Genomic DNA, 16,555 nt, shown 5'->3' on the forward strand with positions numbered 1-16,555 from the left:
ACTTTGTGGGACAAAACATGATTAATTGTGTTTTCCAGACTTCTGTTCTTAAGTACATTCCTGCAACTTGTGTTTATGAAATGCCAGTAATGGAGATAGCCCACTGCATTATTAGTCTGAAATCCTCTCTCTGCTAATACATGTCCAAATCTTATTCCTCTGGTTTCTCCGTCATGTCAGGCTAACATTATTTCTTGTTGCCTCTTTGTATAGTCGTGGGACCTTGTTCAACAGACACAGAATTACCTGAAGCTGCTTATTCATACAATAAATCGAGATGGTAAGTGACTTTTGATTCACAGTTGGCTTGAAAATGATGCGATGTAATCTAAGATAGAAACCTCCTCTCCTGAAGGAATGGGGAGCAGTGCGTTACAACGTTGTCCTTAAACTTTTACATAGAAGGTGGCCCTTTAAATTTGGTTCATAACTTCTGATCTGAATTTGATTCTTGATGTTGATGCACTGTTCTAATCTTTGTTCCTTTCTTCTGCTGACAGAAGACAGTGGTTTGTTAGTGCACTGTATTTCTGGCTGGGATCGAACTCCACTCTTTATCTCTCTTCTTCGTCTGTCACTGTGGGCTGTAAGTATGCATACTCTTAATTTTTCTCAGCCGGAAGTGCTATTGTAACCTCAGAAAAGAACAAAGTCAAATGTTTACATTAATGCCTTGCTTAAATATTTCTTAAAATATTTAAATATTCTTTAAATGTGTATTATAAATATATGTTAGAATGCATATGATTTAAATTTTCCTTAAAGCTCTAATGCTCAGTTTTGACTAAATACAATTCTAGCAATAAGTATGTTCTGCCAGTTCCTGTGTTTTCAGCTTGTTTTTGCCAAGCTATGGAGTAGAACATTACAATTAGCCACTGGTACGGTACTAATCAGCTGTGTTGAAAATTTCAGTCGCTACTTTTCTGTTGTTGAGTTGTCTTTGTGCTGCTGATATGGGGAGTGATTGCTCTGCATTTGTTGGAAGGATACAGGGGCCTGCTTTGCATCCAGCCTGTTTGTCCTTTGCCAGGTTTTGGTTTCACAAACTTCAGAGAAACATTGCTTTTCAAATCATGGATCATTTTTCCTAAAAGAAGATAGGCGGGGGGAAATGGTGATCATGGAATCTGCTGTCAAATCCTGCCGTGATTAGTATCCCTGGACAGTCTGGAACAAAACCAGATTCACAGACCCAGTGATGGGATAAATGTGTGCCTGCAATCAGCCGAGCTCCTGTAATGAAATGGGACATAGAAATTATCCAGGTCACTTGAGTTTGGCTGCCAAAGACACTCACATTCTCCAGTTGTGCTGAATGAGGTTGGAAATTGTTCATTGAACTGCATCGTTGCACTTTTTAATTTATTTTACTTTTGAAAATCCTCATTCCTGCCTTTTACAAAGAGGCAGAGTCATTTGGCTCCATGAAGCAGTCGCTCTTTGATTAATCAAGGCCACTTTATCCACTGTCTCATTATATCCATCAGTCTCTTCTCCAGAATTGTACCTATGTTGAACCCAATCATACTGCCTGCTTGAGCTGCTTGCCTGGTAACTTATTACATAAATCCATTGGCCTTTTATGTGGAAAAATTCTGCTGGACTTCCCTTCTGGGCATGTAATTTTCTAACTTTCAACTTATATTCACGGTATTTGAACCCTTCACTGTTGTGGTTAGTTTTACACGTTCTGCTTTGTTGATTCCAATTGCATAATCTTCAGACATTTCATGGTCAGGTTACCTCAAGGTTTCTTCCCCAAAGGAAGGAAGTGAAATTCCTTCACTTTTTTTCTCCTCGTTTGCATCTTGCCATCTGGAATCAGCTTCATTGTCTGCTCATTCTCCAGGGCAATGAATAATCTGTCACCGCCTATCCTTAATTATAATACAGCCCCTGGGATTGAAGATTCTTCAGTTTTCTTTTATAATGAGGCATGTGCTCTCCCGCACTGAATAAAATTAAGTTATGGATCGTGTAACAGAAATCTTCATGGGCCAAGGATAATGTAGAAATCACAATCTACCTTTTGTCTTTGCACAGTTATAATTTGTGTGAAAAGATTTTGACCCCATTTGTTTTTGTCCCCCCCCCCCCCCCCCCATCGTTCTTCCTACCTCAATGCTCGTCCTGCAGGCGGAGGTTAGACCACCTCCCAGGTCTCCACTGGTGCCACTCTGAATCCAGATGTCCGGGCCTTAGTAAAAGTCATCAAAGCTGCAGCCGAAGGCCATTAGGCACTGGGGCACAAAAGATCAGCTACACAGCAGAAAAAAAATTGCAGACTGCCTTCCTTTGCTGTATCTGCCATAACCGCAGATGACACAAGAATGTGGGTTAGAAAGCTGGAAGAAATTAAGTTTCAATAACGCTGAATGGGAATAACTCTGGGACTGTGCTGATTATGCTAAAAGCTCCCTAAGGAAAGATTTCATGTCTTTGTTTATCCGTGCTGTCACTTAAATGCTTTGTAAGTACTTTGTGAGAACGTTTATAAAGGGCTCTAGTTTAGAGGCAGTAATAAAAATATACTGGGAATCTTCACCAAATCACTCTGCAAATGAGCCATGATATTTCATATATGGCAAGTCAAATCCCTAGTGTCAGGAACAGGTTATAGGGAAAGTCTTTAAAGGAGATAACTGAAAAGTGTCACGTGTGTGAGGTAATAAATATTGACTGTAGAATAAGTTCAAACTGCTGAAGGGCAAATTTATGACTGATGTCAACAGGTTTTTTTTCACTTCTAGAGGTGACCAATACATGAATTGGAATTCCAGATGGGGAAGGAAAGGCAAACACTGGTATTATTTAAGATGCAATTGGATACTAATGACCAGGGGAAGGAGGATTACTATAGATGAACTAAGATGAGATGAAAAGCCACTCATATCTGTGCCTACCGTTTGTGGTAAACAGCACCAAAATACTGAAGGTGTATGACTTTTCTCACATTTAAATTTATTAAGGACAGGACATGCAGTTTTAAAACCTGGAAATTCCTCTGTATAAATCCTTACACAGCTTTACATTGAACATTCAGCAGGTCTGGTAGCGTCTGGATAGAAAACAAAGTTAACGTTTTGAGTCCATGTAACTTCTGAAGAGGGTTTCTCTTTCTCCACAGATGCAGCCAGACTGGCTGTGAGTTTTTCCAGCATTTTCTGGGGTTTTTTATTTCAGATTTCCAGCATCCGCAGTATTTTGTTTTTATTACAATTAACATTGCTCATGTAGTTGATTTGAAAGTTTCTATCGAAGAGTTGTTGGAGCCACATCTGTAGGTTAAAGAATTTGCCACAACTTGCTTTTTACAGGATGGACTTGTTCATACTTGTCTGGAGCCTGTGGAAATCCTTTATCTAACCATCGCTTATGATTGGTTCCTTTTTGGGTGAGTTTGTTTTGTATTTCATGACTGCAGGGCTAGCACAGTAATTAGGTGACAATGTTATTGATTTTATTGTGAAAAGCAAACATCTGGCAGGATTTTGTGAAATTCTGTGATTCTGGATGTGTTATGGAGCCATTACATATATAGAATCATAGAATCATACAGCATGGAAGGGAGGCCTTGCAGCTTGTATACCTGTGCAGGCTTATTGATAGAGCTGTCCAATGAGACCCACTCTCCTCTTTCTTATTAATCATCATCATTTGCACTGATTTTTTTTTAAAGTTTCTTCACGTTCTCTGGTTCTTTTGCCAAATCTGTTGCTAGCTTGCGTCACTAGAGATCACAGTAACAGTGATAGCTAATGAAACTAAAAGGTTGAAGACGGAGGTCGGCGACCTGGGAAATCGGTGACAGAGGCAGAGCCTCCAAATTGTGGGAATGGAAGGCCCGAACCCCACCGAGTATTTATCACGGATGTTCTGGAAGATGGTGGGAGATAAGGAGATCGTCCTGCGGTGGGCTAAGGAGCTCCACACTATGGGAGACACTTAAACCAGTGATAAGAGGAGAGGTGATCTCGTATAAAATGCAATTAGACAGGGCAGTGAGGGAGGAATGGCAACCTTTTTAAAAAAAATAAAATAAATAAATTCTGGCCGTCGCTGGTTAGACCAGCATTTATTGCCCATCCCTAGTTGCCCTTCAGAAGGTGGTGATGAGTTGCCTTTGTGAACCACTGCCGACTTGAGGGGTAGGTACACCCATTGCGCTATTAAGGAGGGAGTTCCAGGATGTTGCTCCAGCGACAATGAAGGAGCGGCGATATATTTCCAAGTCAGGGTAGTGAATGACTTGGAGGGAAACCTCCAGGTGGTGGGGTTTCCAGGTATCTGATGCTCTTGTCCTTCTAGGTGAGTTACTGCAGTGCATCCTGTAGATGGTACACAAGGCTGCCACAGTTTCGGTGGTGGAGGGTTTGAATGTTTGTGGAAGGGGAAGCAATCAAGTGGGCTACTTTGTCCTGGATGGTGTCAAGCTTCTTGAATGTTGTTTGAGCTGCACTCATTCAGGCAAGTGGAGAGTATTCCATTACACTCCTGACTTGTGCCTTGCAGGTGGTGGACAGGCTTTCCGGGGGGGGGGGGGGGGGGGGGGGGGCGCGGTTGGGAGGGGGGGGCGGTTTAAGGAGTTGCATTACTTGCTGTAGGATTCCTAGCCTTTGACATGGCCTGGCAGCCACAGTATTAATATGGCTAGTCCAGTTCAGCTTCCGGTCGATGGAAACCTGCAAGCTGTTGATTTGGCGGGAGAGATCCTGGAAACAGACCGTCACTACCTGCCGGCTCCTACCTCGGAGCGGTTTGCAACCAGGAATTGACTCCAGGTGCAGTTTGGCTTGTTATATACTGGAGCGGTGAAACAGTACGACACGTGAGGAGTGTAGTATAGGAGCATGGGGAGACGGCAGGTCATCTGTTGGCGCACCAACTGAGGTGGCAGGCGGCCTCGAGAGATTATTCAGGTCAGGAACACTAGGAGTGGTTTAGTGACAGCTCCGAAGGAAGTCGGTGCAGCATTTGAGACTTTTTACAAGGATCAACAATATTCAGAACCTTCAGAAGGGGCGCCAGATATTACAGAATTCCTGTACAGGTTGTCCTTCCCAAGAGTTGAGGAAAATGAGGAGCTGGAGGCTCAGATGAGGTGCTGAGGGCTGATCGGGTATCCTGTTGAGCTTTACAAAAAGTCTTTAGACCAGCTAGGGCATTAATGGTAGATTGGTTCAGCGACACTTGAGCTCGAGGTTCCCTGCCTGACTTGCTTTCACAGGCCTCCATCTCCCTCATTTTAAAGAAAGACCAAGATACTATAGAGTGTGGTTCTCAGAGACCCATTTGATTGCTAACTGTGGATGCCAAGGTACTGGCTAAGCTGCTGGCTTTGCGGTTAGGGCCATGTATTCTAGATATAGTGGCAGAAGACCAGGCAGGATTTGTGAAAGGAAGCCAGCGGCCATCTAATATACAGCGGGTTCTGAACGTTGTCCTCTCACCTCCTTCGGCTCCTGAACCATAGGTGATTATATCTGTGGATGCAGAGAAAGCATTTGACAGGTTGGAGTGGAAGTAGCTCATTCAGGAACTTGGGAGGTTTGGGTTCGGGCAGAAATTAATTTCATGAGTGCGGATACTTTCCTCTGAGCGGGGGGTACAAGACAGGGATGCCCATTGTTGCCACTCCTATTCACTCTGGCAATAGAACCTCGTTAGTACTGAGGGCTTCTGGGAAATGGAGGGGGATTAATCGAGGGGGAAGGGAACCTAGGGTGTTGCTTTATGATAATGACCTATATGTCGCAGGTCCGGTGGTCTCTGGATGAGGTTCTGAAACTGCTGAGAGGCTTTCCTTCTCAGGCTATACATTAATCATGAGGAAAAGTGAATATTTTCAGGTTAATCCCCCAGGGAGGGGTGAGCAAGGCTGCTGGGCCTGAGGTAGCTGCTAGTATCTGGGTATCCAAGTGGCATATGATTGGCATAGGCTTCATAAGTTAAAGTTTATAAGTTTGTTGGATCGGGTGAGACCTGATTTGCAGAGATGGAGCAGCCTCCCATTATCCCTGGCGGGCAGAGTTCAGATGAATATTCTGCAGAGTTTCCTATTCTTGTTTCCATGTCTTCCTATTTTTCTCGCTAAATCGTTCTTTGCTAGGATGAATGAACAAGTTAGTGAATTCCTTTATATGGGTGGGTAAGGTGCCGAGAATTCCAGAGGGGCCAGCAGTTGAGAGGGGGGGAGGGGGGGTCTAGCACTACACAATTTCCTCATGTATTACTGGGTGGTCAACATGGAGAAGGGGTTAGGGTGGTACATAGAATCGGACACCATATGGGGAGGATGGAGGCACGTTCATGTAAGGGGGCGAGCATCTGGGCTCTAGTAACAGCACCTCTCCTGCTCTCTCCAACGACATATACCTCAAACCCAGTGGTGATCTCCGCTATGAAGATATGGAGGCAACTCGGACAACATTACAAGCTGAGTGCCATGTCATTATTGGCTCATTTAAGTGGTAACCATTTGTTTGCGCCATCGGGTTTGGACTTGACTTTAAAGTATGGAAAGGAAAATGGTCAGCGTGCTTTATAGATGGACCTGTTTATAGATGGACGATTCGCCAGTTGGAAGCAGTTCTCAGCGAAATACCATCTATCAAGGACACGCCTATTCCAATATTAGTTTGCAGGGTTTTCCCTGCGTTCCCCTTGGAGCCACAGCCTTGCCTGCTGGAGGAAATCTTACGGTTGGCAAGGACTGTGTGTGGGGGGTTTGTGGGGGTGGGGGGGGGGGGGGGGTCGGGGGACTATGAGTGGACCATCTCATTGGAATCTACACCACTTGATCAGGTGAAGGTGAAATGGGACGAGGAGTTGGGACCCATCTTCGATGAGGATGTGTGGAATGAGGCCCTTTGTAGAGTAAATTCCACCTCACCCTGCACATGGCGAAGCCCAATCCAATTCCAGATGGTTCACCGAGCTCATCAAACCAAAAGTAGTTTGAGTGGGTTCTTTGGAGTGGAGGACAAGTGTTAGCGAAGTTCCTGTGCGCCTGCCAACCATACCCACGTGTTCTGGTCTTGTCCAAAGATGGCGGGCTATTCGGGTTTCCTTTAACACCATGTCAGCGGTTTTTAACATTGATCTGGAGCCTTGTCCATTGGTGACCATTTTTGGGGTGTCGGACTTGCCGGGAAGGCGGACGGGGTGAAGGCGGATGTGCTCGCCTTTGCCTCACCGATAGCCCAGAGACGGGTTCTGCTGGGATGGAGAGTGTCCACTCTGCCCAGTGCTCTGGCCTGGATGGGTGACCTTATGGACTTTTTATACTTGGAAAAGTCAAGCACACCGATAGGGGATCGGAGGCGGGATTCTATCCAAGGTGCGGCCATTTATCTCCTATTTCAGAATTAATTACCATCAGCTGTTCTGGGGAGGGGGAGGTAGGGTTTATTTGTGGGATTAGGGGGGTTGATGTAGCCTTTGTTGTGTGTTTTTCTCTGATTCCTTGTTAGCGTGCCAATTGGACATTGTTTGAACAATTTTCAGGGTTAGATCACGTTTGTTAATTGAAATCTTTAATAAAATAAATTTTTTAAAAACCTTGAGCTGACTAGCTTGTAGTTGCTGGGTTTATCATCGTTCCTGTTTTTAAATAGATTTGTAACCTATTTGTAATCATCCTGTCCTTTAACACCAACTCCGCATTCAAGCAGGATTGGAAGATTGTGGTCAGAACCTCTGCACCTTCCACCCTGCTTCGGATGTATCCCCTTCGGGCTAAGTGACTTGCCCATTTTGAGGACTGCCAACTTTTTAAGTAACTCCTTTCAAAAACATTTGATAGGATAGAAATAATGTTTCCTCTTTTACTGCTACATTGGCAGCATCTTCTCTACTGAAGACAAAAGCAAAGAACTAATTTAGTACCTCACCCACATCCTTTGCCTCCAAAAGAATATAACTGTATATCACCCGATTATTCATTTACTGTTTTGCCTCCTAGTTTTTGATTCTGATCCACCTGGATAGGGTCCCACTTCAACTCACTCCAGTTAAAAAATTTTACACTTGATTGTTCCTTGTCCTTTTCTATGACTATTCCAATCCTGATAATGTACTGAGCAGCGTTCCCAAAATGCTTTCCCCCCTCGAATATATTACACTTGCCTCACTTTTCCTCAACTTGATCCACTGCTGCTTCCTTTCTCACAAGGCTGGGAGGGAACAAGCTGATCAAGAAAAATCTATGTGCATTTCTAGAATTCTGTTCACTGTTTTGCCTTGGCACTGTCAAATCCAGTCTACGTTAGGGTAACTGAGGAGCCTCATTATTACTGCTCTTTTGCATTTTGTTTTATAATTCAGCTGCAAATTTGCTTCTCTCGCTCTTTGCTATTTGGTGGCCAAGAGTGTATACCTACGAGTGTCATACTTCCTTAATTCTAACCAAACAGAATATGTTTTTGAACCCTGCTACATCATTCTCCTGTGCTATAAATAACATTACTGCCACCACCCCTTCCTTTTTTTCCTGTTTGTGTCTTTCCCAAATGCTTTGCAACCAGGAAAGTATGTCTTACAAAATAAAATTTATCAAATAAAGATTTTAGAAGACTTTCGGTGGTGGCTGTGGAGGAGTAGGTCGCACATTTGACAGCTCCCGCCTGTGACGAACGTTTGGACCTTTGCCCCCCATTTTTACCTGGATTTTATGGGATAAATCGGTGAAGAGCGAGGCAGTGAGGAGAAATCGCCCTCCAGTGTATGGAGAATTGGACCAGAAGTGGCCGTGTGAGAAGACAAAGTCCTATAAGAAAGATGCAAGCAGAGCCGGTAACGCGGGAAAGCATGGCGGAGAGCAAGGGCCGCGGGAGACGGCACAGTGGTCGACGGAGCAGCTGGTGAAGTTTTTCGAAGATTGCTTCAACAAGCTGAAGAAGGACACGCTGGACCCCATTAAGGCTTCGATTGATCAAGTTGTGCAGAATCAAGAGACCCACGGAAGAGCGATCCAGGAGGTGGAGGAAAAGGTGTCCGAGCACGAGGAGAACCTAACTGTGCTGGAGACCAAGGTGGGGATGATGATCGACCGCCAGAGAAGAATGCAGGAGAAGTTGGAGGACCTGGAGAACAGGTCCAGGAGGCAGAACCTTACAATTGTCGGCCTCCTTGAGGGCAGTGAGGGATCGGATGCTGAGGGCCTATGTGACGGACATGCTGGAGCAGTTGATGGGGGCTGAGGCGTTCTCTCGGCCCCTGGAAGTGGATAGAACACACAGAGACCTCGCGAAGAAGCCCCGAGTGAACGAGCCGCCGAGGGCGATGGTGGTCCGCTTTCACCGATTCCTGGACAAGGAACACGTTCTGCGGTGGGCCAAGAAGGAACGGAGCAGCAAATGCGAGAATTGTGAGCTGTGCATTTATCAGGACCTGGGCCCGGATTTGGCCAAGAGGCGAGCTGGGTTTAATCGGGCAAAAACGGCCCGCTTTAAGAAATGGGTGAAGTTCGGGATGTTGTACCCAGCCCATCTGTGGGTCACACATGAGGAACGGGACTTTCTACTTCGAAACACCAGACGAAGTATGGACTTTTATTAAAGAAAAGAGGCTGGAGGCGAACTAAAAGACACTGAAGCCTTGGAGAGTACTGTGGTGGCGATTTGTTGTGTTCTGCTGTATAAGTATAAGTAGTGTTATGTGTAATAAGGGGCTGTTTGGATGGCTAACGGTAACTTTGGATTGCAGTGAGCTGGTTGGGGGGGGGGGGGGGTGGTCTTTGGGGCTGATTCTGTTTTTGGGTGGTTTTTTTTTTTGCTAAAGTGGCTGTTTCTTCACTGTTTTTTCTGATGTTTGTTTACTGGGGAATGTGATGTTCTTAATATGTTTGTTCAAGTGGGGGAGAGGGGGAGAGAACAAGGGAGAGCAGACTGCTTGGTGCCAGGGGTGGGCGCTATCAAGTCAGCAAGGGTCAGCTGACTCATGGAAGCACAGTGGGGGGCGAGCAGGTGTTAAGCTGGAGCTTGACTTGGGGGGTTGGGTTTCTAGTGTTGTTGCTAGGGGAGGAAGTGGGGGGGAGCTGCTTTGCTGACGGGAGGAACTGTTACTAGAGGACAACTGGGAGGTCGGGAACGGCAAATGCCCCGAGGGGGGGCTCGAGGAGGCGGAGGGCGCGGGCCAGAGGCTGGCCTGAAGAGGGTGATGGCTAGTTGGCTAGTTGGGGGGGGGGGGGGGGGGGGTGGGGGGGGGGGGGGGGGGGAAGAGAGAGAGAGAGAGAGAGGTGGCGGCGGTAAGCCCCCGACCAGGCTGATTATATGGTACGTTAGAGGGTTCAATGGGCTGGCCAAGAGGGCTTGCTTGTTTGCGCATTTGAGGGGGGCTGAAGGTGGACGTGGCAATGCTGCAAGAGACACACACAAAGGTAACAGACCAGATGAGATTGAGAAAGGGGTGGGTTAGCCACGTATTCCACTCAGGACTGGACTCAAAGACCAGGGGGTAGCGATCTTGATCAACAAAGGAGTGGCATTCGAGGCAGGGAGAATCGTGTCAGACAAGGGGGGGGTAGGTACATAATGTGAGTGGGAAGCTGGAGGGGGTGCGAGTGGCACTCGTGAACATATATGCTCCGAATTGGGACGATGGGAAATTTATGAGGCAGGTGTTAGGTAAGATCCCAGACTTAGTGTGACATAACCTGATTATGGGAGGAGATTTTAACACCGTCATTGATCCGGAATTGGACCGGTCAAAATCCAAGACAGGGAGGAGGCCGACCGCGGCAAAGGACTTAAAGGGGTTTATGGAACATGGGGGGAGTAGACCCCTGGAGGTTTGACGGCCAATGGCAAAGGAGTTTTCTTTTTTCTCACATGTCCACAAGGTATACTCTCGCATTGACTTTTTTGTTCTGAGCAAGGCGCAAGTACCTTGGAACAATTGAGGAAGGCTAAGGGGGGGGGGCGATTTATGAGTACGGGGAAAAGTAAAGCAGAATGTTAGTGCACCAGTTCAGGAAAAGGGAGGCGGCCAGGGAGATAGGTAAAGTAAAGAATAGAGGCAGGAATACTGTCCTGGACCCAGTGGGTGTCAATGAGGTGTGTAAGGACTTTGAAAGTAAATTATATGAGTCGGAGCCCCCGGCTGGGGTGGAGGGGATGAGGCAGATTTGGATCAGTTGAGGCTTCCGAGGGTAGATGAGGACCTGGTGGAAGGGCTGGGAGCCCCAATTGAGATTGAGGAAATAATCGAGGGGCTGGAGGGCATGCAGTCAGGCAAGGCCTGACGGCTACCAGGTGGAATTCTATAAGAAGTTTTCAGAAATATTGCTGGTGAGGACATTTAATGAAGCAAGAGAGAAGGGAGGTCCTCCCCCCAACAATGTCACAGGCCTCGATTTTATTGATCCTGAAATGGGAAAAGGATCCGGAGCAATGCGGGTCAAACAGGCCAATTTCTCCACTGAATGTGGACGCCCAACTGCTGGCTAAGATACTGGCCACAAGGATAGCGGACTGTGTCCCGAGGGTGATAGGGGAAGACCAGACGGGATTTGTAAAGGGCAGGCAACTCACGGCCAATGTTCGAAGGCTTTTAAATGTTCTTATGATGCCCTTAGAAGGAGAGGAAGTGGAGGTGGCGATGGATGCGGAGAAGGCTTTTGATCGGGTGGAGTGGAATTACCTGTGGGAGGCGCTGGGAAGGTTTGGGTTTGGTGAGGGCTTTATTGACTGGGTGCAGTTACTCTATCAGGCACCAGTAGCGAGTGTGCGTACGAACCGGCTGAGGTCGCCGTATTTTAAACTATACCAAGGGACGAGGCAAGGGTGCCCCCTCTCCTCGTTACTGTTTGCTCTGGCCATAGAGCCATTGACCATGGCGTTAAGAGCCTCTAGGAACTGGAAAGGGCTGGTTCGGGGGCGAGGTGGTGCACCGGGCCTCGCTTTACGCAGATGACCTGCTCTTGTATATTTCAGACCCGTGGAGGCGTTGGGGGAAGTAATGTGAATCCTGGAGGAATTTGGCAATTTTTCGGGGTACAAGTTGAACATGGGGAAAGTGAGATGTTCGCAATCCAGGCAAGAGGATAGGAGAAGAGACTGGGAGAGCTGCCGCTTAGAATGGTAGGAAAGAGCTTTCAGTATCTGGGAATCCAGGTGGCCCGGGAATGGGAGATACTGCACAAGTTCAACCTATCCCGGCTGGTAGAGCAAATGGAAGGGGACTTTGAGAGGTCGGACATGCTCCCGCTATCACTGGCGGGGTGGGTACAGACCATGAATTTTTTTTTAAAATATAAATTTAGAGTACCCAATTCATTTTTTTGCAATTAAGGGGTAATTTAGCGTGGCCAATCGACCTGCCCTGCACATCTTTGGGTTGTGGGGGCGAAACCCATGCAAACACGGGGAGAATGTGCAAACTCCACAAGGACAGTGACTCAGAGCCAGGATTGAACATGGGAACTCGGCGCCGTGAGGCAGCAATGCTAACCACTGTGCCACCATGCTGCCCTCAGACCGTGAAAATGACGGTCCTCCACAGATTTCTGTTTGTATTTCAGTGCCTCCCTATCTTCATCCCGAAGGCCTTTTTCAAGTGGGTGAATAAGGTTATTTTGGGCTTTGTGTGGGCAGGTAAAACCCCGCGAGTGAAGAAAGTGTTGCTGGAGCGCAGTCGAGGGGAGGGTGGGTTGATGCTGCCGAACTTCTGCAATTACTACTGGGCGGCTAATATAGCCATGATCAGGAAGTGGGTAGTGGGGGAGGGGTCGGTGTGGGAGCGGATGGAGGCGGCGTCATGCAAAGACACAAGTTTGGGAGCACTGATAACGGCACCACTTCCGTTCTCGCCGGCCCGATACTCCACAAGTCCGGTGGTGGTGGCGGCTCTGAGAATCTGGGGGCAGTGGAGGAGATGTAAGGGAGTGGAGGGAGCATCGGTTTAGACCCTGATTTATAATAATCATCAATTTGTACCGGGTAGGCTAGATGGCGGGCTCCGGAGTTGGCAGAGGGCAGGAATTAGAAGGATGGGGGAATCTATTTATAGACTGGAGCTTTCCCAGCTTGAAAGCCTTGGAGGATAAATTTAAATTGCCAGCAGGGAACGGGTTTAGGTATTTGCAGGTGCGAGACTTCCTGAGAAAGCAGGTTCCGGCCTTTAAGCTGCTGCCGCCATGGGGGACACAGGATATAGTAGTATCCAGTACCAGGGTGGGAGAGGGGAAGGTTTCAGATATTTACCAGGAGCTTTCAGAGGCGGAGGAAACTCCGGTGGAGGAGCTTAAGGGCAAGTGGGAGGACGAGCTAGGAGGAGAGATAAAGGCGGATCTATGGGCAGACGCCCGAAGCAGGATTAAAATATCCTCATCATGCGCCAGGCTTAGCCTGATACAATTTAAGGTAGTCCACCGGGCACACATAACAGTGGCTAGGATGAGCACATTTTTGGGGTAGAGGATAGGTGTGCGAGGTGGGCAGGAAGCCCAGCAGACCATGTCCACATGTTTTGGGCATGCCTGAAGCTTAGAGGGTTTTGGCAGGGTTTTGCTAAGGCAATGTCCACGGTACTAAAAACACGGGTGGTGCCGAGTCCGGAGGTGGCGATCTTTGGAGTGTCAGAAGAGCCGGGAGTTCAGTGGGTGAAAGAGGCTGACAGTCTTGGCCTTTGCCTCCCTGGTAGCCGGAGACAGATCTTATTAATGTGGAGGGTCTCGAAGCCCCCGAGTGCAGAGACCTGGGTTAGTGACATGGCTGGGTTTCTCAGTCTCGAGAAGATAAAGTTCGCCTTAAGAGGATCAATGGTCGGGTTCACCCGGAGGTGGCAGCCGTTCGTCGACTTTAACAATAAAGATTTTAGAAAAGCGTGTGTGTTTGAGATACTTGACCTGAAGCAACTAACTATTGTTCCGAGTCCCTGGTGTAAGTATGATGGGATGAGTATCAATCCCTATGGGCAGTTTTTAAAGGGTGAAGAGATGCCCAATGGTTTAGGTGCCAAGAGTGGAATGTGCCCAATGAACTCTTTTTATTCATTCATGGGATGTGGGTGTTGGCAATTTGTCACCCATCATTGAACGGAGTGGTTGCTAGGGGCTTTAGAGGGCATTTAAGAGACCAACGCATTGCTATGGATCTGGAGTCACAGGGAAGCTTCCGTCCCGAAAGGTTTCACGGTCATCGTTAGACTTTTAATTCCAGATTTTTATTGAATTCCGATTTCACCACCTGCCCTGGTGGGGTTCAAACCCGGGTCCCCAGGCCACGTACCCTGGGTCTCAATTTCTAGTCCAGTGACAATACCACTATGCCACCACCTTCCCCTCTGTACCCCAGCCAAAGAGGTTTTCTTTCATTGAGGACTTGCCAGTATTTTAATTGTCAGCCAATGCCCCATGTAGCAAAGTAGTTAGAGCGCATGTGCAGAATTGTAAGAAAAGTGGCTCAGAACTTAAGAGGGCAACACAAGTGGCTAGCACTGTGACTTCACAGCGCCAGGGTCCCAGGTTCGATTCCCAGCATGGGTCACTGTGCGGAGTCTGCACGTTCTCCCCGTGTCTGCGTGGGTTTCCTCCGGGTGCTCCGGTTTTCTCCCGCAGTCCAAAGTCGTGCAGGTTAGGTGGATTGGCCATGCTAAATTGCCCTTGGTGTCCAAAAAGGTTAGGAGGGGTTATTGGGTTTCGGGGATTGGGTGGAAGTGAGGGCTTAAGTGGGTCGGTGCAGACTTGATGGGCCGAATGGCCTCCTTCTGCACTGTATGTTCTAAGTTCTCGTCTTTCTCTTGCTCGCTCTCTCTTTCTCTCTCGCTCTCTCTTTCTCTGTGTATATAATCTGTTCTAGATATAAATAAAGGGAAGTTGACTGTTCTGCCATTATTACACACAACGCCAACTCATTCTATAGATTAAATGCTCTATTTGTGTATGTGTTTGCAGGCACATGTTGTCCGACAGGCTCAGCAAAGGGGAGGAGGTGAGTCAAAAGCTGGAGAAATATCTTGTGTAGGATTAGTTTGGTGATCTGCATTCATATTGTATCAACCCAATGACAAAAAAGCTGACAATTTAGTTTCTTTACAAATAATTATAATAAGACTGGCTGTGCAGATTTTTAGGTTAATTAAAAAACCATCGGTGTTTTGTGTTGTGAAAATTACTGTAATTTGCAAATTTGCCACTGGAATATATGTGGTGTGAAAGATGCCCTTGGAAACAATAATTCAGCTCACCTGTTTGTTGATTTTTTTTTTTTTGGCCGAGTATGAATGTAGGGAAACAGTCTGAATTTTGCCTCCTCTAGGGGTGAAAGAATGATGTATATCAGCATTCGATTTTATTTAGTCGAACAGTTTTGTTCTGTAGAATTAGTTGCCACCAGGAGATGGCACTTTTGCACTGCTTGACTTCATTCCGTGAACAGTTTAGCAATACTACCACCTGCTGATGGGGAAAAGTTACTGCGGGAAACCAGCATTATTAAATCGAAAAACAGTTGGAAATCTGAAATAGATAACAGAAAACGTTGGAAGTATGGGGCAGGATTATTGGTCTCCAAATATTAAATTGAACATCTCTTTCCAGGTGTTGGCAGGCCTGCTGTGTGTTTCCAGCAGTGTAGGCTTTTAACCTAGTTGCATTTTCAGCTGAAAAGTTGAGGGGGCTTTGTAATGGTGAAAAAAGCCAGTTTTTTTTGACCATTCCAGATATAAAGCATTTTTGTTCCCTATATCGACTTATTTCTGAATACATCCGTGTGTGTTTAGCTTTGCATTTTCAAAGATGGGGATTGTATTGTTGAACAAATGTAGAAGATCACATGAGGGAACTTGAAATCTAAAACAAATTATAATTTTTCTCCCCCCACCTCCCCCAACCACACCCACCCAGATTTTCTTCTTCTGCTTCAATTTTTTGAAGCACATCACCTCGGAAGAGTTCTCTGCAGCAAAGAAGCCCAGGTAAGGATTCCACCTATTTGTGGTGAGTTAGTTGCCACAGAATTCCCAGCCCCTCTCCTCCTCCTGGAGCCACAGTATTTATGTGACTGGCCCATGGATGTTGATGGTGGGGAATTCACCGAATGCCATTGAGTGTCGAGGGGAAATGGTTTGATTATTTAATGTTGGAAGATCCCAGAACGGGATCCTGGCTCAAAAGACAAACTTTTTCTTTTTCTTTAAAACTAAAACGTGGAGGAACAGTCACAGGTCCGCTAAGTAGTTTTGTTTTGTTTTTAATAATATTTTATTAAGGTATTTGAACATTTTTATAACAGTAATAAAAACTGACATCAACATGGTAAAATAAACATTCCCCCAGCCCCCCCCCCCCCCCCAGCCCAATCTTCACACACCTCAACCATACAACAATCCGCCCCCACCCCCCCCCCCCCTTGCAATACTGCATCCGCTGACATTTTTAATTTTCCCTGAGAAAGTCGACAAACGGCTGCCACCTCCGGGTGAACCCTAACGTTGACCCTCTTACGGCAAACTTTATTTTCTCAAGACTGCGAAACCCAGCCATGTCACTAACCCAGGTCTCTACACTCGGGGGCTTCGGGTCCCTCCACATTAATAAGATCCGTCTCTGGGC

The 16,555-nt window shown here is 46.7% G+C and overlaps 1 protein-coding gene across 14 annotated transcripts in view; it reads left to right on the plus strand.

Annotated features, from left to right (window-relative positions):
* The window catches only part of mtmr14 (myotubularin related protein 14), a 120,801-nt gene that overhangs the window by 67,470 nt on the left and 36,776 nt on the right, over nucleotides 1-16,555 (plus strand). For 10 of the 14 annotated variants that reach the window (XM_072472862.1, XM_072472860.1, XM_072472863.1 and 7 more), the window contains exons 10-14: nucleotides 214-280; nucleotides 501-586; nucleotides 3,321-3,397; nucleotides 14,897-14,933; nucleotides 15,848-15,918. In XM_072472862.1, the coding sequence (XP_072328963.1) occupies nucleotides 214-280; nucleotides 501-586; nucleotides 3,321-3,397; nucleotides 14,897-14,933; nucleotides 15,848-15,918 (338 nt within the window). The remainder of the gene's footprint in view (nucleotides 1-213; nucleotides 281-500; nucleotides 587-3,320; nucleotides 3,398-14,896; nucleotides 14,934-15,847; nucleotides 15,919-16,555) is intronic. The other 4 variants (XM_072472856.1, XM_072472859.1, XM_072472861.1 and 1 more) reach the window with 2 other exon arrangements.

Source organism: Scyliorhinus torazame, chromosome 13, assembly GCF_047496885.1.
Source record: "Scyliorhinus torazame isolate Kashiwa2021f chromosome 13, sScyTor2.1, whole genome shotgun sequence".
Lineage (NCBI taxonomy): Eukaryota > Metazoa > Chordata > Chondrichthyes > Carcharhiniformes > Scyliorhinidae > Scyliorhinus > Scyliorhinus torazame.